The sequence below is a fragment of the Hippocampus guttulatus genome, chromosome 18 (assembly GCF_054856545.1).
Source record: "Hippocampus guttulatus isolate MCC_2025c chromosome 18, RoL_Hgut_1.0, whole genome shotgun sequence".
NCBI lineage: Eukaryota > Metazoa > Chordata > Actinopteri > Syngnathiformes > Syngnathidae > Hippocampus > Hippocampus guttulatus.
The window spans coordinates 419,875-441,345 of NC_141278.1; the positions used below are offsets into that span (position 1 = coordinate 419,875).

The 21,471-nt window shown below is 49.7% G+C and overlaps 3 protein-coding genes across 7 annotated transcripts; all 3 read right to left on the reverse strand.

The window, feature by feature from the left end:
• Positions 1-1,101: 1,101 nt before the first annotated feature.
• Positions 1,102-10,757, reverse strand: LOC147190431 (synaptic vesicle glycoprotein 2A-like). Of its 3 annotated transcripts, XM_086136450.1 has the most exons (13): positions 8,739-9,137; positions 6,770-7,412; positions 6,465-6,645; positions 6,224-6,375; positions 5,662-5,795; positions 5,497-5,586; positions 5,258-5,365; positions 4,721-4,809; positions 4,450-4,614; positions 3,786-3,919; positions 3,359-3,565; positions 3,050-3,209; positions 1,102-2,439 (listed from the first exon to the last, which is right to left on the reverse strand). In XM_086136450.1, exons 1-13 carry the CDS (start codon positions 8,835-8,837, stop codon positions 2,256-2,258), a joined length of 2,346 nt encoding a protein of 781 aa, XP_085992576.1. In that variant the 5' UTR covers positions 8,838-9,137; the 3' UTR covers positions 1,102-2,255. The 3 variants fall into 3 exon arrangements, with proteins under 3 accessions (XP_085992576.1, XP_085992577.1, XP_085992575.1); XM_086136451.1 differs by lacking the exon at positions 8,739-9,137 and adding an exon at positions 9,168-10,757 and having other exon boundaries at positions 5,497-5,795; XM_086136449.1 differs by having other exon boundaries at positions 5,497-5,795; positions 8,739-9,138.
• A 132-nt stretch (positions 10,758-10,889) lies between these two features.
• On the reverse strand, positions 10,890-13,550 carry sf3b4 (splicing factor 3b, subunit 4). 2 transcript variants are annotated; one of them, XM_086136452.1, is made up of 5 exons: positions 13,445-13,550; positions 12,766-12,894; positions 11,969-12,661; positions 11,461-11,622; positions 10,890-11,383 (listed from the first exon to the last, which is right to left on the reverse strand). In XM_086136452.1, exons 1-5 carry the CDS (start codon positions 13,476-13,478, stop codon positions 11,211-11,213), a joined length of 1,191 nt encoding a protein of 396 aa, XP_085992578.1. In that variant the 5' UTR covers positions 13,479-13,550; the 3' UTR covers positions 10,890-11,210. The 2 variants fall into 2 exon arrangements, with proteins under 2 accessions (XP_085992578.1, XP_085992579.1); XM_086136453.1 differs by lacking the exons at positions 10,890-11,383; positions 11,461-11,622 and adding an exon at positions 11,633-11,881.
• A 646-nt stretch (positions 13,551-14,196) lies between these two features.
• lix1l (limb and CNS expressed 1 like) lies at positions 14,197-20,397 on the reverse strand. Of its 2 annotated transcripts, none has more exons than XM_086136805.1 (6): positions 19,453-20,397; positions 17,269-17,432; positions 17,043-17,183; positions 16,703-16,810; positions 16,530-16,607; positions 14,197-16,282 (listed from the first exon to the last, which is right to left on the reverse strand). In XM_086136805.1, exons 1-6 carry the CDS (start codon positions 19,814-19,816, stop codon positions 16,031-16,033), a joined length of 1,107 nt encoding a protein of 368 aa, XP_085992931.1. In that variant the 5' UTR covers positions 19,817-20,397; the 3' UTR covers positions 14,197-16,030. The 2 variants fall into 2 exon arrangements, with proteins under 2 accessions (XP_085992931.1, XP_085992932.1); XM_086136806.1 differs by having other exon boundaries at positions 16,703-16,798; positions 19,453-20,396.
• Positions 20,398-21,471: the final 1,074 nt, after the last annotated feature.

Genomic DNA, 21,471 nt, shown 5'->3' on the forward strand with positions numbered 1-21,471 from the left:
AAAAAGCTACTCGTCGCGTTTTCAAAGACACAAACGGCCGGCACGTGAAAGACGTCTCAAAAAGTCAGACAACACGACACGAACATGCGTCACGATTGCACAGCGAATTGAGTTGGTCTTTTTTTTTTTTTTTTTTTCCCCCCCAGTCTCCGTGTGTTCTTCATGTTTAGGCTAAGCTCCGCCAACTGCTAAGTTGCATGAGAACGTAAACACTTTCATTTGTAAAAACTCTCTCAAACGTGGACAAAACTGGTTCGGAAAGTTTGAGGGATGAAAAGAATGATTTAAGGTGTTAGAGTAAAAAACAGCTCGTATGGATTACATAACAGTCAAATTGCTCCAAATAAATTCAATGTCCTCCTGATGGGTTCAGTTAAGGTCAAGGATCATATTTTTTGAAAACATGGGGAAAGCTGGGTGGTTTTTTTAACCGGCTGTTTTCCAGACATGATTACCCTCAACTAAGCCGCTAAAATGCACAAGAATAACTTCAAGACACTTACTTTGGTGCAAACTATCTCTTAAACATGGACAGAAATGGCTTTTTAGGGTTAGAAATGGGCTACTTTTATTTGACTTGGTAGCTTTATATATTTAAAATTTTTTTTTTTAAAAAGGGAAACAGCTGGGGTCGCTGATGGTGTTGTGGCGCACTCGGCCGACTTGTGAGCAGTCGGCGCGGGATCGCTTCCCGCTCGGTGATGTTGTCAATGGTTGTTTGTCTGGAAATGCGCCCTGCGACTGACTGAGAACTAGTTCAGAGTGTCAGCTGGGATATGCTCTGACAACCCCCCCCCCCCCCCCCCCCCGTTGGGGAGAGATGGAAACAGCTATCCCAAAAGGTTACTAGTCAAATATGTTTCCAGATGTATCCCAAGGTGGGCTCAGTTCTAGTTCTTCTCACATCTTTTAAAGAAAACAGGCACGACTGGGTCTGATATTTATGATTATTTTTTACGTAAAGTTAGCTGCTTTTCATAAATATTTCACGTCGTGTGATCTCAAACATGGGCAAAATTTGTTACTGGTATTCAACTTTTTTTTTTTTTTGAGGGGCCGTTGGTACTCTCCTTTGAGTCGTTAGCCTAGTTTAGCATAAAAAAATACAGGAAGCAGCCCGCTTGGGTGGCTAACAGTCAAAGTTGTGGAATGGATGGCGACGACTTTTTCGAAACGTTGCAAAAATGTAAACATAACGAGACGTTATTTTGTGTATTGTAACTTAAAGCTAATCGGCAAGCTAGTTGTCTTCCTCCAGTGTTAACGCTAAGCTAACTGATGTTTAGGCTCGGTGAAAAAAAGGAGAGGCGAGTATAGGCCACATGGATGCACACAAAATGATATCCTCAGTCGTTGATTGTCCGCACACGAGCTGGATGTTAACTATCGGGGAAATGATGACGTTCCTTTTTTTTGGTTTGTTTGTTTTGAACTCAAATGAAATATTTTGTCACGCTTTGTGCCTTTATGTAATCAGTCACTCTCATGCAGCAATGTTTCTTTTGGTCCCGTTTTGTGTTTTTGACTAACATGAATTTCAATGAGAAATAATCGAAGCGTCCCGAGGACATTCGGCGGGGAATACAGGCGGCCGAATTGGCCTCATAATGGCCGCCTCCCACCCAAATGGCCACCTCGCTGTTGGATTTCAGCGGTGGGTCTTTGAGACTTGCCTCTGTGCATCCTGTTACGATAGAGCCATCTTCCATTTTACAGCTGAGCTGGGTTGTAGTGTGAAAAGCAAATCGATTAGCTTTTGTGTTTGGTACACAAGTGGATCATGACAGGACCCACCGAAAGGACCCAAAATCGAACATGAAACCAGCCATTTTGGATCGATGCACCCGTTTTGGGCAAATCCGCCGCTCTAAAATACAAAATGAAAGCACTCACCCGAGCTAGTGCTCCGATGTGTTTTTTTACAAGGATGTAAACTCCGCCTACTCTCAGTACATTCTGCTTTTGAGAACCGGTCGGCTGTATTTCAAGTGAAGAAAAAAAGAAATTGTGGAATGACGCAAGTTTTCCCACACTCATATGCAACACGCACGCACTCGCCTGCATCAGAAAACAAATGGGAATCCCCTGAGGTCGATACCAATCCCCCTCCAAAGAAGATGACGTCATCTACATCGAGGAGCATTCTGGGGCTTCCGAAAAAAAAAGAAAAATTTAAATGTGGATGCAGAGTTTGTAAGAGGGGGCGCTTAGACCCGGACCCCCCCCCCCCCCCCCCTTGCCGATGCCGGCGGTTACTACTGCAGCACCTGGCCCCGGGTTTCGGGTAACTTTGTAGCAAGGAAGCCCCCCGCAGCCAGCGCGCCGGCAGCAAACAGGATGGGCACGGCCTTGGTGATGCCCACGAAGGACTGGAAGATGCTGATGCCCAGTACGGCTGCCAGCTTGCACAAGGCGTTCAGGAAGCCAAAGGCCGTGGTCCTGAACGCAACACCAAATGTCTACGTTTCAGGGTAGGGGACTACTACAGACACCATCAAGAAAGAGTCGAACTAGATAAGTTCTTTACTTCTTCCTACTCCCTTCAACGTAATAACCGTGTCGAATGATGACCGATTTCTCTTTCCTTTTTGCCATTTTATTGAGCTTATTTTCTGTCAAATGATTACTGTATATGTTTTACGTTCAATACACAAACCGAACCGATTAGACGGAGAGTTTTCATTGAACAATACAGTATACACATATTTTGAAAGGGGGCATTCATTTGAGACTGAAGGCGACTTGAACACGCCCCCCCCCCCCATAGTTTTCATGAGAAAGAATGCCTTCACAGGGGAGGTCTAAATATTGTCAAAGAAAATACCTTTTGATATTACGAACAAAATACAGCACGTATATTAGTGTTATTAATGAGGAGGCCATTATTTTAAATTATAAATACGCCCCCCCCCCTAAAAGAGCCTTTATTCATGTTTGATGATCTACATTAGTAGCACGTGGATTTCAGTTGAACGGTGGCATTTCTATTTGTCTTCAAATAGATGAAGTGTATGGTATTGTTAGCCACCCAGCGAGGATGTGACGTTACCTTTTATCAGACGGGTAGAGCTCAACGGTGATGACGTCAAGGGCGTTCCAGGAGGCGATGCTTATGCCGCCGAAGAGACAAAGGAGGGCGATCATGCCCGACTCGCTGTTGCCGAACATCAGGAAGAAGCAGCTGATGCACGAAATGACGCTGGAACCCGCTGCGTGGATTAAGGGGGGGGGGGGGGGGGTGTCGATGCTAATTGCGTTAGCCCGTCGAGAGCATCTCGTATGATATGTCGGCTCGAAGCCGGTGGCCTTTGGCGAAACCGCCTTGTAATGTTTTTGAGGGCGACGTCATCGCGCTTACCCAACATCCTCAAACGGCCGATTTTGTCCATGAGCAGAGCCGACACGATGTTGCCGGGCAACACGGCCAGAGTTCCCAGGAAGTTGACGAAGTAGATCATGTAGGCGTTGTTGAAGTCGTCGCTGAAGTCCAGCATGCAGCCCTCCTTGTTGTGCAGGAAGGTGCTGTTCACCAGCTTGGAGTCCACGAGCCGGTACTTGAACAAATCTGCGCCACAGACGCGAGCGTTTCACGACGGCGGCCGACGCGTCGCGGCGCCGCGTCGGCCCGTGACACGCCGGCAAACAAAGCGGCGCGGTACGCGGCTCTCGCCGATCGGCGAACAAGATCCCGTCTCGGTCTCCGCGGCCGCGGTGACGGCCGCGAGGGTCGAGCGCAACGCCGCCGCGGCGACCGAAGGCTCCGACCGCGGGTTTGTGCGTCGTACCCGTGTTGTAAAACAAGCTGGCGATGAAGGTGCAGTTGCGGAAGACGGTGTGCGTGGACGTGATGTCTTCGAAGTAGCACTCCTCGAACACCGAGTCCTCGAACACCATCGACTTCATCTTCAGATTGAGGAACCTGCGGGGTCATTTTGTCGTACAGTCCAACCTCGTGACAACGCGCCGCGCCTCGAGGGACATGACGAAACTGTACGCTACGACGGCGGGTCATCGTAACCGTTTGCAATAAAACGGCCGCCGCCCGCCGCGATGTGCAATACGGCGCAAACGCGGCAATTCAAATACGAGTGGATGAAGTCAAAGTGATTTTACAAGACGTGAAACGAACAACCGGCGCGTTCCGACTTCCGACGCGCTGTACATTTGTTTCCTAAGCAAGGTTGCGGCGGCCGTGGGCTTGCCAAAGGCCTTTTCACTCTTTTTGTGGGAAAAATCCGCTCCTTCTTAGGAAGTTGACCTGATAAAAGTTGCTCGTTGCAAGCAAAATCGGCAAACGGAAAATAAATGGTGCGAAATCGGGACTTTGAAATGCGAACGTCACAGCGGTGAAAACATCAACGGCTACGTTGAAACGAGGTTGGACCAGGTTCTCACAAAGCCGACATTTGAACGCGGGCGTGTAGACTTTTTGCGTAAAAAGCCACTCACTTGTCGTTGAAGTAGTAACCCTGGCGGTGCACCTGATTTTCCAGCGTAAAGTTAAAGGTGACATGCTCCACACGCTCCTTGCTGAAGGTCTTGGTGCGCGACTCGTACTCCTGCTTCTGGATGTACTTGATCATGTCCGGGAACCACACGGTCAGGCCGTAGTAGCTGGCGGGAAAAAACAGAGAAAAAAAACACCGCAGCAACTATAGCAAATATATATTTCACTCATTCGTCAAAAATCTCAAATCTTCATTTATTTATGAGCGATTACCTGAAGGACATGCTGAACCAAACAGCCATGAGCATGAAAGTGGTCCGCTTGTACTCCGGGCCGAAGCAGGCAAGAATGTTATTCCGGATCTATCGTAATCAAAACGAACACGAGTTAAGCGACTAAACGACAAAATCCACGCGGAAAGGTGTTTACGTTGCGTAGATAAGCCCCAAACGGAAGCTCAATTTAGCCAATCCAAAGCCGCAAAGGAAGGCGCGCCAGCGATTGTTCGCGCGTACGCTCATTTAACTCATTCGGTAGCAGCCGATTCTAGACCGAGTCCGAAAAGACGTTTAAAAACGTCTTTGGGAGTGAATGAGCTCATACGTGCCATTTGGCATTCCTGTAGATCTTAGCATTAAGCTGGCAGACTTTGGCGAAATGAAAGTAAAGTACGTGATACGGTTTGTTTGAACCTCTTGGTGTGGAAAAATACAATCTTACATTTTTTTGGGCTTTGCTTGATTTGTTTGACGGTAATATATCGTCGGCGGAAGATATCCTGGTGACAAACGGGGGTTTTCCGCATCTCACCTGACGTGAGAGACTCATCATCTTGAGGCGATAGCGCTGCCAGACGGGTGTGTCGGTGCCACCTTCCGCCAGCTCGTCCGCCTGCTTCACCGTCTTGATGGTGGTCACCTTGGATGGAAAAATGTCACTCTTGGTTGAATCATGAAGATGGAGAATGACAACTCGTCCTGGTTTTTACTGTCGCCGTGGTAGCTCACACTCACACGCACACGCACAAAGAAGAAAAAAAAAGCAATCACAGTAAAGACTTTCTCTGGGTGTCCCTTGGCTCGCATATTGGTGTCATGGACTTGCTTGAGGATCATCCAGCCTTCGTCGTGTTTGCCGTTCTGTTCCCAGAAAAAGAAAAGCAAGCGCAGTTTTTGCCCGTTCGGTCTCAAACGGCGTCGGGTCGACCGACCGACCTCCAAGTAGAAGCGCGGACTCTCGGGCATGGCACTGAGGGCGGCGATGGCGGCGACCGAGGGGAAGGCGCAGACCAGAACAAAGACGCGCCAGCTGTGGAACTGGTAGGCCGAACCCATCTGGAAGCTCCATCCTGAGAGAAGAGAGGAAAAAAGGCTTCAAATGCCTCGGGGAAAAATAAATAGAAAATGCCTTCCTCAAACAGACGTTTGCCTTTTCCCATCAGTGAAAAAACAGGTGGGAAGTGCAATCGTGCGGGGTCGGAGACACTTTTGTTAGCAAATAAAGGAGAAAAGAAACCCCGGCCGCCTAAACGCCTCACTCGAGTAGATGGCCGCCAATCCCCTTCAGAAAAAAACAGGTTGCAGTTTTTCGTCGCCTCGGGTGATGGCCGGCGTAATTGGCTGAAGGCCAATCGAAACCAGCCTCAAATAGACGCCCCCCCCCCCCCCCCCCACGGGCAGGAAGTGGACTCACATCAGTTCACAACAATAAAGGGCTCCCTCCGACAGATGGCGCTCTTTGTCCACGTATAGCGGCGGAAATGAAGAGCCGTCTCACCGTAATGGGGGATGATGGCCCACGCCATGGCAGAAGCGTAGATGCCGCCGATCATCCAGAACATGCAAAGCCAGCTGAGGTGCTCGCCCCGCTTCTCCTGAGACAGAAACTCCGAGTAGTAGGAGAAGACGATGGGGATGGAGCCGCCGATCCTGACACGACGGCAAATGTCAATTCTTGCCCTTTCACCCTTGAAGACGCGTACGCGTCTGTCGACAGACTAGTTTTGCTTTTGTTTTACCCGACGCCCGAGAGCAGCCTGCAGAAGAGGAAGGTGCCGTAACCCTGCACGAAGGACGAGAAGAAGGAGAAGACGCCGTTGATGGACAGCGAGATGAGAAGCGACTGGCGGCGACCGATCCGGTCGGCCATGGCGCCCCACAAGAAGGCTCCCACCATCATCCCGAAATACACGATCAGACCTGAGGACGCGCCGATCACGCAAATGTTATCGCGGTTGTCGGACGCGAGATCAGCTACGCCCGAAAGCTTTCGCGCGCGCGGCGACCGCGGCTCGGGAGAAGGAACTCAAAGGAGCGTACGTACCCAGCATGCTCTTGCTGGGCTCGGACAGACACATGTCCCTCTCGGCGCTGGGCAGGACGAAGCCCACCACGAAGATCTCCACGCCGTCGGCCATGAGCGCCAAGCCCAGGACGAAGTAGAGCGTCCACTGGAACTTTCCGTGGCCGCACTCCTGCAGGATGCTCTCGTACTGCCGCGCCAGCTCCTCCTGGTCTTTGCGCCTCTCCGCCTCGGACGCCGCCGCGTCCCGGAACGGCTGCGGGACCGAGCCGGGCCCGCCGGCCGGGCCGCCCTTGTCCGATTGGGCCCGGGGGATGCCCTGGTACTCGCCCTCGTAAATCTCGTCATCCTCATCGTGGCCCTCGGTGGAGTCGCTGCGTCCGCCCTCGTCGTCGTCGTCGTCGGCCGCCCGGCTGTCGCCCCGGTAGTAGCCGCCGCCGCCCCGCGCCGGGTAATCGGCGTCGTCGTCCTCCTCGAAGCGGCTGTAGGAGCGGCGGCTGTACTCGTCGTTGACGCGGTCCACGCTGCGGGCCGCCTTCTTGGAGGCCTGGCGCTTGACCTCCTTGGCGATGTCTTTGGCGCCTTTGATGAAGGCCGTCCGGTTCTGGTAGCCGTCCTCCATCTTGTGCCGGACGCTTGGCTTTTCCCGGGATGAGTTCACCGACTGGAAGGGAACACCAAAACTCCGTTTTGAGGCGCGGAAATAAACAACAATGCTTTTCTTTCGCAGAGAGCGCGGTTGAAACGAAGGTTTAGTTTCGATTTTGACGCGTAGATTGCAAGGTCAGCGCTCATTGTTTCTCATGCCATCCGCAATCGGGGTCTCGTGAATCAAATCAAATGCACACCTATCCCGCCCTTGCCCAGCAGACTCCATCTAAGTTTCGCCGATCTGAATGGACTTGCTAATGCTCCGTATTCTAAGCTAACTAACTTCAAATAGAATAAAAGAAACTAATGAATTCACAGTTGTCCATGGTGGTCATTCTTCTCTAAATTTGAACGAGATTTAACACCGCGGTGGCATATAAATAACACGGGCTGCTCAAATAATAATGCGAATGAGAATAAAGTGCTAAAAGCAGGCAGGCTTGAAATTGAGCGTTCATGAAAGTACGCCCAATCGCGTGTAACAAAAACAACATCACCACGCCTTCTTTTTTTTAACGCCCAAAAGAAGTCCGGTCGTGTTTGGACAAAGTCCGCGGGCAAGTGTTTGCTCTTCTCCCGGTTCCTCACGGGACACCAGACTTTTGCATTGAGTGGGAGAGCACTGCTGCGTGTGTCTGCAATACAATAAAACAACACGGCACGTGGCGCTTGCCGGGATGGGCTTTTAGCATCCCCTTTTGAGGTCGGCGGGTGCTAAGGTAGTCTAGTCCAAAATATTAGGCACACCTAAAACGACGGCTCTCAAAGGAGACTGCATATGCTAGCCTTCAAAATATGAAAAGAAAAAATGAGAATGAATATCTTTGTGAGGGCACACTTTCTGATCGGATCTTTAGAAAAGCTGCTTTTGTGGATGCAGTACAGGAGGATGGATGGATGGTTGAGATAGACGGAGACGGAGAGGGAGCGGGAGTGAGGCACCGCTGTTTTCAGTATGTCACTGAAGGCATCGCGTACCATTTTGCCGATTGGTAGAGCACAATTTGGACATTTGTTGAGGAAAGCTGGGATTTCTGAGTTAGGTAGACAGACTTGACATCAACATTTAAAATTTAAAGCAATGGGCCAAGAAAAACGGATTTCAGACCGTCTCTGAAGGTAACACGCACACATCCTGCATTTTATATCTATGTATGTAGATCTACAGTATATATTCAGCAAAACGCGCTATGCCTACGCACACACCGAAAGCCAGCGAATGAACTGCATTTCCGAGGCGCATTTTACAGGTGGCCTCGTGCCCCATTGAAGAAAAAACAACATTGCCATGCCATCGCTTCCATTTATACATCCCAAAAATAAATAAACATTGCCTAACCTCGCAGTACTTGCACGCGCGCTTGCCGTTATTGTCCGCTGTTTGCATTAGGCTCCCTCTCTCGCAGGTGCAACTGTGCAAATGAAGCCTCCGGTGCATTCATACCGGGGAGGAGGGCGGGGGGGGGGCGGAAAGAAGGGAAGGCCTCCGTCGCACCGAGATATAGCAACCAAAACGCCACTCACATCAGTGGGGGGGGGGGGGCACGTCAAATGGCCAATTTGGTGTTTTTATTGCGTGCAATCAGTCCAAATCCGCCCCACTGGAATCTTGTCACGACCTGCAGGCCCCGCCCCCTTCCCCGACTCGTTCATAGAATGTTAATTGTTGCGTGCAGTCCAACGTGTCCGTCGCGAAAAAAAAAAAAAAAAAGAGTGCAAATACGTGGAAACGTGGCGTTTTTTTCCCCCGCGTACGGTAAGTACTCACCGCGGCTCTCGGTCTTCGGAGGATGAAGGTGGTGGTGCTGAGGATGAGGAGGGGGAGGAAAAAGGAGGAGGCTGTTGCTGCGCTGGTGATGATGGTGCTGAGAGGAGCCCACGCCTACACGCTGTCATCATGTCCCCCCCCCACCCACGCACAAACACGCACGTACACTTTGTGGCGTGCGCGCGTGCGCGTGGAACGGAATGAAATACAAATGCAGCTACTTCCGTAAGTTCTTCCGGTATCTGTTCTCAACATGAGCATTTTGTTTCCGACCGACTTTCAATGAAAGCACAAGTCCAATTCTCTTTGCAATAATGTGATTAATATTGCGCTCGTGGAAAAACGATGAAAAAGAAAATTGGAGCTTTTGCAGCCATTCAAGGAGACAGATATTTTTCATCTGATTGTTTGATATTGGAACTCTTATGTAAACTCCTGTATGTCGGCCATTTTGTCAAATTTGGGACTACACGAGTAGCTAAAATTCGCAAAGAATAGCACACGTTTTTTTAAAAAAATACAATAATGGCACACAAATAGCAACGTCATTCAAAGGGGACGGGTTCCAAATTGAGATAATGTTGAATAAGAAAAAGTTCCGTTTGCAATATTTTGCTTTTACAGGTGGTCCGGTAGTCCAGCGGTTAGCACGTCGGCTTCACAGTGCAGAGGTACCGGGTTCGATTCCAGCTCCGGCCTCCCTGTGTGGAGTTTGCATGTTCTCCCCGGGCCTGCGTGGGTTTTCTCCGGGTACTCCGGTTTCCTCCCACATTCCAAAAAACATGCACGGCAGGCCGATTGGACGCTCTAAATTGTCCCTAGGTGTGAGTGTGGGCGCGGATGGTTGTTCGTCTCTGTGTGCCCTGCGATTGGCTGGCAACTGATTCAGGGTGTCCCCCGCCTACTGCCCGAAGACGGCTGGGATAGGCTCCGGCACCCCCCGCGACCCTAGTGAGGATCAAGCGGTTCGGAAAATGGATGGATGGATGGATGTGGCAAATGGGCTCAGAACATTCAGAAAATGGACATTTACAAATTGCCCGTTGAATAGTGAAAAACAAAAAGTTTCAGACTCTTAAAACTCTTCATTCATTATCCAAACCGCTGGTCAGAAAAAAAAGGTCACTTTTTTTTTGACCAGCGGTCAAGACAATGTCCACCCCAAAAAAAAAAGTCAGTTTTTTTGGGGGGGGGTGGACATTGTCTCGTTTAATACGCGACAAAATGAAATTCGCCCACGAAGGGGATGGGCGAAGAACAAAAGCGGAATTATTTCCGTGTATCGGGCATCCACAAAGGCTGCTGAAAGCACTCACTGGCACCCTCTTGTGGCCGCTCTACTCTCAGCAAGTACAGTAAATGGCATGCATGGCTGGCCGAATGTTTTTCGCAATCAGCTGCAACCACGTCGATCATCTCAAATGGCCCTGAAGATACTCTTTCAATAGAGTACCTACGTTTCGGAATATGAATGGGCTAAGTCGCCTAGATGGTGGCATTTCATATTTAATCCTATTTTGAATTGGTAAAAGAAATATTGGCCGCTATGAACGTCATTCATTTCAGCCGTATCACCCAGCCCTATTTTCCAATTTCATGGCGGCTTGCTTAACAGCTGAAACGGTATTATTTTGGATTTGATTTTATTTTGGACTGACTAAAACTCGTGGAGTCCTTTGCTTTACTGGCACTTATGTTAATGTATTACAAATGAATCCTAAATCAGAGTGAGTGAGTGGGTTTATTTTGGACTGAAATTCTCAAATGCAGAGCGCGTGTTCTGCCTTTTGTGAGAAATTAACAAAAGGTATTTCTTTAAAACGATCCGTCATTGGTTTAGTAGAAATTTTTTGTATCAAAACTACCAGTGGTGTCGGCTACTTGGTATCGGAGGAACATCCCTAGTACTAAAGGTTTTCTTCAACAGCGGTCTTTCATCTGTACAGTGAGCCCCTAAAATACAAAGCTATCAAAATAATCAAACCATACAAACTTCACTTGATTTGCGTTCTTAAAAAAAAAAAAAAGATCTCTGGAGTATTTTTAGGGCATGGGCGCTCTTAAGGGAACCCGAGGCGGCGCGACCGGCGGCCTGGGCGGCATGGGGGGTGCTCTCTGGTAGCCAAAGGGAGGAGGGCGAGGAGGGGCGGCGCCGTAGCCCGGTGGAGGCATGGGAGGGGGCGGAGGTCCTCTCATACCGGGCGGCACGGGGTGACCTGAAGGGAGGCGGGAAGGCAAAAATGTGTGAAAAAAAAGATGACGGGAGCGAGGAAGCGGTGGTTTTTGGACATACCCATAGGAGGTCCGTAGGGGGATCGGGGCGGCATGCCCATGGGTGGGGGTGGCGGCATGCCCGGAGGCAGCGGCGCACGGGCTTGATTGGAGCCCGGGGGTGCAGGAGGCGGGGGCACCATGCCGGGAGGCGCCGGAGGGGGCATGGGCATCTGAGGCATACCTGAGGGAAGCGAACGTCAATATTTTCCACTCGAAACGAGTTTGTCATTCAAAACGTCACGAAAGAGGAATCTCTTGGAAATCACACTTTGAGTGACTTCAACACGATTGATGAATTTGCTTCTAACATTGTGGAGTGCCGAGAGAAGATTTCTCTTTTCACAACAGATAAAGACTTTCAGAGGGACAGACAGAGAGGTGGAGACGGACGGCGAGAGGTCGACAGATAATCTTGCGCAAAATGACACCAAGAGAGAGGCCTGGCAGACACAGAGGGAGAGAGGAAGATTGAGACAGTCAAGAGAGAAAAAAAGAAGCAACTATGGCATCCCCACGGAAACACACACCTCCATGCATGGAGCCAGGCGGGAAGGGCGGCGGCCCCCCAGGGTGGCCGCCCGGCTGCGCCTGATGGTTGTGATGCATGGCCATGCCATGCGGCATGGCCCCCGGCGGCGGCATGGGGGGGAAGACGCCGTGAGGCGGCATTCCGCCCGGCATGCCCATGCCGGCGTGTCCCATGGAGGTCAGCACGGGCGGGGGCACAGCCTGCGGGGGAGGCGCGTCGGCAAACAGCTGGTGGGGCCGGTCGGCCTGCGAGAGCGGATTCTGGGCGGCCAGCAGCCGCTCGGCGCCCGAGCCGTGCCGCTCGCCTTTGGAGTCCTTCTTAAAGGCATAAGAGACGGTGATGGGCCGGTTGCACAGGTACTGGCCGTTCATGGCCTCAATGGCGGCGTCGGACGCGTCGAAGCTGGCAAAGTTGATGAAGGCGTAGCCTTTGGAGTTGCCCGTGTCAGGGTCCCGCATGATTTTGGGCGTCTGCAGGATGACCCCGAAGGCACTGAAGGTGTCGTACAGGAGCTTCTCGTCGATCTCCGAGTCCAGGTTGCCGATGAAGATGTTGGCACCCACGTCCAGGTTCTTGTTGTGCGCCGACGCCTTGTTGACTCGGATGGGCTTGCCGTACAGTTTGATCATGTTCATGATTTTGATGGCGTAGTCGGCATCTTCTTCACTCAGGAACTCCACAAAGCCATATCCTTCAAGTGAAGGAGGGGGAAAAATGAAAATTAAAAGATCATTTCGATGCAAATTGCGAATCGGCAGGGAGGCATTGTATTTCCTCCGATATATCGGTGCATACCTTGATGTTGGCCCGTCACTCTGTCTTTGGGCATGTGCGTGTTGACGACCGGGCCGGCCTGCAGGAAAAGCTCCCATAATAGTGGCTCGGACACTTTCTCATCCAAGCCGCCCACGTACACCGTGGCATCTGGAAAAATCAGAAAAACATCAGTTCATTTGGCACACTCCGTTTGTGCCCGTGTCGTAAAAGACAAGTCACGTGAATATTCATCACATACCATAGCGAGTATACCTAAAAACGACTAAAGATTTTTGAGGAAAAATAATAATAAGATTGGTTTTATATGTTGATATATAAAATGAACGCAAGCGCAGAATTCTTGCTTTTCAATCGCCGTACTTCAGTCACGGGTATCCTCGTTAGCTAACTGGCCTGCTTGGCTAACCACATCATTGAGCACGTATCAAACTCATTTACGGCCAAAAAGGAGCACCCGAGAAAATGATAAATTCAGACACTACTACAAATAGCACAACGTTTTATTCGACCGCGCGTCGATTAAAAGTGAAGAATTAGCGGAGAGTGGCGCTGACGACTACGGCACATGCTTAATAGCCTTCGTACAGTCGCAAAAGAATCAAGCGCAAACAGAGGAGGGCCGCAACTTCTTTGTACAAAAAGAAGTTAAAAGAAGCCACGGCTAGGAACAAATATCTTAATTGCGCGCTTAACTTACCTTGGTTTCGTTCGGAAATCGGTCCCGCTGCCATGTTGAATGAACAACGGTGGGCAACCGCTTGAGGAAGACCCCTCCCCTTCCGCCACGTAAGCGGAAGTTTATACGTCATGAAAAAATAATCGGACGCTCTCAATTTAAGATACGGGCGCTGTACAGTATTTCAAGAATATTGACTCCCATTTAACTATTAATAGTATTTATGAGCCGTTTGGCCATCCTATTTTGAAACATGTTAGCTGTGTTGCGCCAAATGTAAAGAAACTTCATTGTGGAGTTTTGTATTTGTTGTCATTTCCAGCATTACCTCTTTCAATACCGTATATCAATATCTAGAGTTTGTCCCGGTAAATGAAAGCTTATGCTAATTTTAGAAATAGATGCATTTAAAAAAAGAAACAAAAACATTTAAAACGCATTGTGCATGTTTACACACTCTCAAACCGTTCCCAAGTGTCTTCATAACATTTTTAGGACATGCTTTCATCAGAAGTAGCCCGAGGATCAAGAATGAACAGCACCCTATTTAACTAGCCTTGCAGGAATTAGCCCCTTTGGAGGAGCCGGCCCTCACCTCGACCCATCGACACCTGCGCTAATGGTGAACTAGGCTGTCGGAACCATGAGGACCCGGACGGAGCCCGAGCTTTGTCATCTCGCCAGCAAGTGTGCGCCTGATAACAATGGCTGGGAAGCGCACGAAAGTCAATTTGACATGACATCGAAAGAAGGTGAAACGTTGCGTGTGTAAATATGGATCATTGTGTATTTTATTCTATATAAATCTACTAAATGTATAAACAGTGAATACAAAAACGGGCATATAAAATACACACCATGATGACCTTAAGAAATCCTTTACAAAATTAACAATACTGTTTGGTTAAAAGACATCACAGAAACATCATGCGCCAAAGGCGGAAGATGCAGCGGATAGAGAAAGTCCAAACACCCCTTTTTGCAAATGCCAGGTTTTTGCAACATACAAAAAATAGTAAGGTAAATCGTTTCAAAACTTTGCGCAGTGTACCTCTTGTAAAGGGAATAAAAACAAACGAGCAAGGCGTCGCGAGTGCCTTTTTTTTTTTTTTTACAATCGGGCACTCGGCTAATCTCCGAATGACATCATCACAGTCAAACTCATGTTCAATGAGTCAGCACACACCTGTCACAATTTGCAGTGCCTTTGGGTAGCCCCAAACACAGTTCTGATGTTCGAGTAGGCTTTCTGTGACATCGTTGCAGTCACATCACAGCACGAGCCATGAGCTGCAGGGGTGTATGGACTTTTTATACGCACTGTCGCATCGGAGAACAGAAGCAGGAATAAAACAAGAAAGGAGACGGAAACGGCTGAGGTAACATATCTCCTGCTGACCTGGACATACTGTACCCCGTATGAGAGACCGTACGATCATCCAAGACTTAAAGTGAGAGGCAAGGCCGGGCGTATAAAGAGGAGCAATATTTCAGCTGCCCAATAGAGTGAGCATGACATCACCCGAACGAACGGTCGATTGTTCACGATTTCTGCCCAAACTAAAATGACCGTAGGGAATTAAACATGCCTCAAGAGTGGTCACGGGGACGATTCAATCCTTCCTAATCTAATGTTGTGTCTGTACCACAGGAGGGAAATGACTCGAGCAATTGGATGGACCTCCCGATCTGAATTCCCTAATCATTTGGACACAGAGAAAATAGACGGTTCAAATTCTATGTCACATTTGTAGCATGAAATGCCTCATGTCCCACTCGTACCGCAGGCGTCCTTCACACTGCGATGGCATGGAAGTCATTCCAAGTCACAACAAGCAAGTGCTGCTCCACCTGAGCTGCTGTCAGAGCGACCGAAATAAGACAAAACAATCGCACCAGGTCATTTGCATGCATAATACCGCCGACCTCCTTTCTGTGCTGCGCGTTTCCGTCATAATAAAAGGCGGGCGGGTGATTTAGGGGGATAAAAGTAAACAATGTGAATCGCGGGTTGGCGTCTTCTGGAATGAAGGCGCGGCCCAAAGTGAAAATGGGGAGAAATAAGGCGAAATGACAATTAGGGTTGCGGGAGACCGCCGGGATCTTTGCGGGCGCCAGGCAGAGTTCCAATCAGGTTGCCTTGCCCTCGAACAGTCAGTCAAGCGTCGCCTCTTCCCGGCAATGGTTGTGCTTTTTCTGAAATGCCCCCGAGTGCCACCAGAGGGCACCAATGTCTAATGCTTCAGCGACACATCCCGACTGAGAGAGAGCCTACTTAAGTTCACACAGTATGGACCTTGATTTTCGCAACACTACTTTTTTAGTCACTTGACATAAATTGAACCGTAACATTGTTTAAAACGAGTCCAACCAAGCCGCCGGAAAATGCCTGGCCCTGCGAGAGATGTCTCCCTCCCCAACAATGTAAGGCGGCTGAATGAGACGAGACAAAAACAATGTCGACTCCAGGCAGCTGGTTGGCCAACTGGACAAAAACAAACGCCGTCGGGCACCAAAAGGTAACGAGCTACGACCGACTCGTGGCTCGTTCTGTGGCCGGTTGCCATTTGGCGGTCATCCTCAGGCGGCGTTACCCGAGGACTCTTTTTAGTGCGAGGGCAGCGTGGCGGCGTTGGCGGCGCTCAGCTGGCCCACGGCTAACATCAGGATGTCCTTCTTCTCCTTGTAGTAGCGCAGCTCGCGGCCGGCCAGCCGAGCCTCCTCCAGCTCGCGCTCGGTGGCCGCGAGCTCCTGGGAGACGGTGCCGGCCACGCTCTGCTCGCGGTTCACCCAGTCGGCCGCCATCTGCGTGCGCATGTCGTCGTCCAGCGCCCGGTGCGAGTAGTGGGCCAGCACTTCCTGTGACACCGACCGCAATTCAAGTTCAATTCGGTTAAAAACTCTCGCCGTCGCCACGGATCTATTTTTTTTGGGGGGGGGGGGGGGTGAAAAGCGGCGCACGCCAACTGTGGTGTGCCAACTTCATTCTTATCCGGAATGACAATCGCGACGGTGCGCGGCTTCCTTTTAAGATCTTAGACTGGAAATTGTTCAAAGACGCTTCTCATTTTCAGGTCTCTCATCTCGGTGACAATGGCTTTGCTACCTGACGGGAACACTGGCGCTCCCTCATGGCTTTCAGGCTTCCGTTCCAGTGGAGGAGCTGGAAGACGGTCATCAGCTCCTGTACGGTGAACACACACACACCCACGCACATGCATATGATGCAAATCCGCAAGTCCCAACCTGTTTACGAGTCGCCGCCGCTCGGTGACGCACCTGAAATTCCAGCATTGATTTGCCTTTGTTGGATTCCAGCATGAAGCGGAAGGCCCCGATTCCTGTATTGGGGTTGTCGGCCTCCTCTCTGTTTCCCTGCGGCAAACGCTACGATTGGGATGTACGGAAGAGCTCGCATACTTGGCATTTTGAAAAAGATGGCCGACAAACGCATCCGGCGCGGGAGCCGCAGGCCAACGCGGCTTTGCCGCGGCGCCAATTTGCGATTCGCGAGGAGCCGCGCGTCAGGGGCGGCCGACTCCGCCAATGACGCGCGGGGGACGCGGCGCGTTTGACGGGGAAGGCGTCCGCCGCTCGACGTCGGCGGCCGCCGACTTACGTTGAAGGAAGCCAAGGCCTCCCCGACGCTCTTCTCGATGAAGTCGTTGGTGATGCGTCGCGACGGGTGCTCGTTAAAAACGGAGTTCATGAGGGCGATCTTGGCGGCGCTGCGTCGGGCCTCCGCCTTGGTGGGGCAGAACTGTAAAAAGAAATAAACGCAGGGATAAAACGTCTCGAGGCGCGTTTGCTTCGGAAAGACGAGAGTCGAGCGAAGGCTCCGTTACCTGGAAACTTCCGAAGCAGCTGCCCCCCGGGAGGCTCACGTAGCAGACGTACGGCGGGCCGCTGGCCGCCACCATCTCGTACACCACCAGCGCTCCGTTGCGCAGGTCGGCGCCGCGGCTCAGCTTCATCTGCCAGAACTCCTGTAAGGCCTCCACCACGTTGACTGCGCTCAACCGCGACACACCGCAGAGGAGAGGAGAAGCTTCGTGAGCGCAGGTGCAAAGGCGCTCGGCTCAGTGTACAGATACTCGTGAAAGAAAAGCAATCGACCGATTCGGTGAAGTTTCAAAGAATGCACAGGATCTGAAATGAGACTCAAAAACAAAGGACCGGCACTTTGGGGAATTTTTCAGGCGCCGAATTAAATGACAGATGCTTCAGAAATGTGCTCGGCAACAGTAACGGAATATTGCACTTGCTTCCTTCCCACCACTGCGAATCATGAGGGTGTGGGGCAGCGACAGGCGCGGCTCCGGATTAGCATAAAAGGATGCAAAAAAAAAAAAAAAAAAGGGGTTTGGATGGGCCCAGCAGCACGATACGATAGCGGTGTCAAAAGTGGCGGCAGGGTGCCAACGTGGGCGGTCCGCGTCGAGCACTTGGCCGGATGACGGTGGAAGATGTGCACCGTCGACCGCGGACTTTTCCTGAGCCTATAATGATGATCCATATCCCCGTTATTACAATCGGGATGATTATTATTCAGCGTTTGAAGCACTATGTTTGATTCCAGTCACTGGACGCTTTTTATGAAGTACACCTGCGGTGACCATGCAACGCAGTTCTACGCAAAGTACAACCACGGCAAAGAACACTCAACTGGACTTAGTTCTCGCTACCTTCTCAAGGTGTCCGGTGCGCAGGCCGATGCCACTTCAAGATTTGAAAACAAAGGACAGAATCTTCAACAAACTCTAAAATGAGCCGCTGAAGGGAGTAGGAGTCACGCGCTCCCTTTTACGAGGCGAGCGGCGGCAGTCCGGAGACAACTGGAGATGCTTCATGGAGGATTGGCTGACTCCAAGCACAAGAAAATATGGAATATCAACAAACTAATAACTAGAATGAAACACTAAAACAGGACATTCATAAGAATAATCATTTTGGAGACGCTCGCGGTTGTGCGTTGTTCAAAACGACTGTAGAAGCTTATCGATCTTTCATGTAATCCCTGTTTAAGCCTCAGCAGTTAATCCGATAATGAATTAGAACACATGTTACACTGACGCGGTAATAGACCTGAAATGAGCACAATTGGGGAATGAAGCGCAAAAACAAAGTGCATTTTATCAAGAATAAAGCTTTTCTTTCCAGGACGAAAGACCTACTTTTCTAAGAACTGAGAACATTTCAACTTTGACTTTCATATCATGATACGACTTCATCCTGGAAAAAAAAATGTGACTTGGTTCTCTCTTTGATTTGTACTTCTTTTTTTTCCTGATATCAAACAAAATTAACAGTCTTGCATAAAGTACCCGAGAGTGGCATTTCAGTCCAGGTGTCTAAACAGAAAAGACATTTGGCGGAGCAAAAGGTCATGTTGTAGAATATTAGTTGAGAAGTTTAATAAAAGTACATTTAACATTTAATTTTGGGAACACAGTGCTGTAGAAATGAAAATGGAGTACAGGTACTGTACAGGCATTTGTATTCCGTTACATTAAAAGACAAAATGCCACGCGCACTCCCTCTAGTGGTAGGCGACAATATGACTGAATTAAATACAGACGGAATGCTACCAAACATGAGAATGCATGGAGTTTTAGCCTTTTTAAGTTTTGTCTGTTTTTTTTTTTTTACTTTCCAAGTAGAGCAAGCACATGTGAAGCAGCTATTCTTCACTTGAGTTGAACCTTTAAGTGGAGAACATATAATCACGAAGAACTGTGTTTTCAAACCACTATTACAGTATATTCTTAATGTAACTTTCGTGTGGAATACATTTGAGTTTGTTCATTATTTAAGTGCAAATGTATTCTTGTTTTTTGTTGGTTTTTTTGGATGGTACTTGGTGTAAAAAAGTTTGAGAAGCAAATTAGGGGCACACGTAGTAATTTTCATTGGCGTTCGATTTTCGAGAGGAGCGGGGGGGGGGGGGGGGGGTTGGAATAATTTCTCCCTGGACCCCAAAAGTTGAGAGGTCCATAAAGTGTGTTCAAAAGGTCTATTAAAGTGCTTACCTCGCCCGTAGCCCTGCGTGTGCTTGGCAAAACTGCGGACCACCGCCTCCACCGCCTCCTTCAACACCCCCGGGTTGCCGGGATTAGAGTGGCCAGTGGCGGGGAGAGCCAGGCCAACTCCTCCGCCTCCGCCGTACAGGCTGTGGAGCTGGAGCGGCGGCGGGGGCGGCGGAGGCCCCGAGCAGGCGGCCAGCGACGGCGGCGACGGCAACAGTGGAGGGATGGGCACCGTCACTCCGGGCCGGAGAGACGACGACGCGGAGGAGGAGCGGAGCGTTCCACTGCCGCTCGGCCCCGAACCGTATCCGATCCCCGGCTGGAGCCGCTGAGGGCGGATATGGACCGGGAGGACGTGAGATTCCATAGTCCAAACGCGACGGTCGAATCGGGTCTGGGTGGAGTCGGTACCGACAGAGCAGACGTTCGGTTGTGGTTAGACGAAAAAAAAAAAAGATTCAACGGAATTGAACTGGGCTTTGTCCGCCAGGAAACCCGAACTGTACTTGACTGTTCTTCTGGTCTGCATCCTGCCTGCTTGGACGGCTCGTCCAGTTGCTTTCAGGGACGCCACGTAAAACCTACGACTACATCAAAAACAATTCACACCACCTTTTTTCATTCGCACGTCTCACGACAAGACAATATATCACATATCGGCTACATTGTGTGCACAATTATTTAAATTGTGTAACTTTCCAACGAATAAAACATTTAGTCCCCAGGTAAATATTGACTTTGCCGATTTTCGTACGTGACTTGAAGGCGGCATTGGAAAGTGGGAAATATTAGGGCAAGAAATCCGAGCCCACTCTTGTTCGTTCCAGTCTGGCCTACAAATGTGCCTCCCTCACCGCAACTTTACACAATGCACCATGTTTTCATTTAACAGACTACCACAACGTGACAATGGAAAATGACGATAATGGCGTCCACCTTTGAGACTCAAAGACCGTCAACTTTGTGATGGAAAAAGCAGGAGGAAATGGGACCTGGCCCCTGCATAACACCCCCCCCCCCATGTCTATAAGTGTTTATTCTTTCTGCGGTCTGGTAGGACGCCAGAGGAGGAAAGATGGAACATTGTTTTAAAGAGATCCACATTGCGATCGAGATGATGTCAATGCACATATCGGGTTCCGTTAGGCCTCCATTTTGCCTATGTTTTGGAAATTCTGTCTCACAACATGGAATTGGGTTAGGTCGGTCTCCATGAGTTGGTGCCCCAAAAAGTCTTCAGAACCCGAGCCTGCAAACATGAACAAACTGCCACTTGGTTTGAAGCGGCCATTTTGGGGTCCATCGCAAGTGGTCCTTCAAAGGCAAACTTAAAAGTTCAGCCTCCGAAGACAGTCGGACTGAGGAGGACAAAGCTGAAGAGAAATGTCGATGGGGAGTAGATACACCAAAAAGTCATTCACACAAAGATTTTGGGCACCTTTTGCTTTTTGTCTTTTTAGGTCCATTTTGTTCACTTGTCAGTCTGAATGGGCAAGTGGTTTTTCCAACTTAAAGCAACAACAACAAAGGCTGCACGGAAGCGTCGTCACAATCCGGGAGCAGTTTACATGTAATCTTTAGAAACATGCCCCCCAAAAAACCCCATCAGATATTTGGATGATTACATGTAGTCACGTGTGCAGATTGCCAGTGCTGGACACGATAAGACACCCCCCAGTCCCCACTAAAAAATCTCCAACATGCTGCGCATTCCCACAATGCTCAACATCTGGCTTTCATTAAACGTTTTTCTTTTTGCCAGAGGTTTTGTTTACGAGCACATGTGGTCTCCTGGCGTTGGAAAAAAAAAAAATCAATAGCAAAGGCTGGCCAGGAGTGCGATCGGCAAATTAATGACTTTTTTTTTTTTTTTTTTTACAAGGGGCCATAAAGATAGAGAGCAAATAGGACACCTGGCAAGCAAAGGTGGAAGTTTACGTCTTGTTGGAGCAATTTCATATCACGCCGCATTAGAATTAAGCTCCAGGCGAGGAAGACCATTGAAAACAAACGTTGCGACGA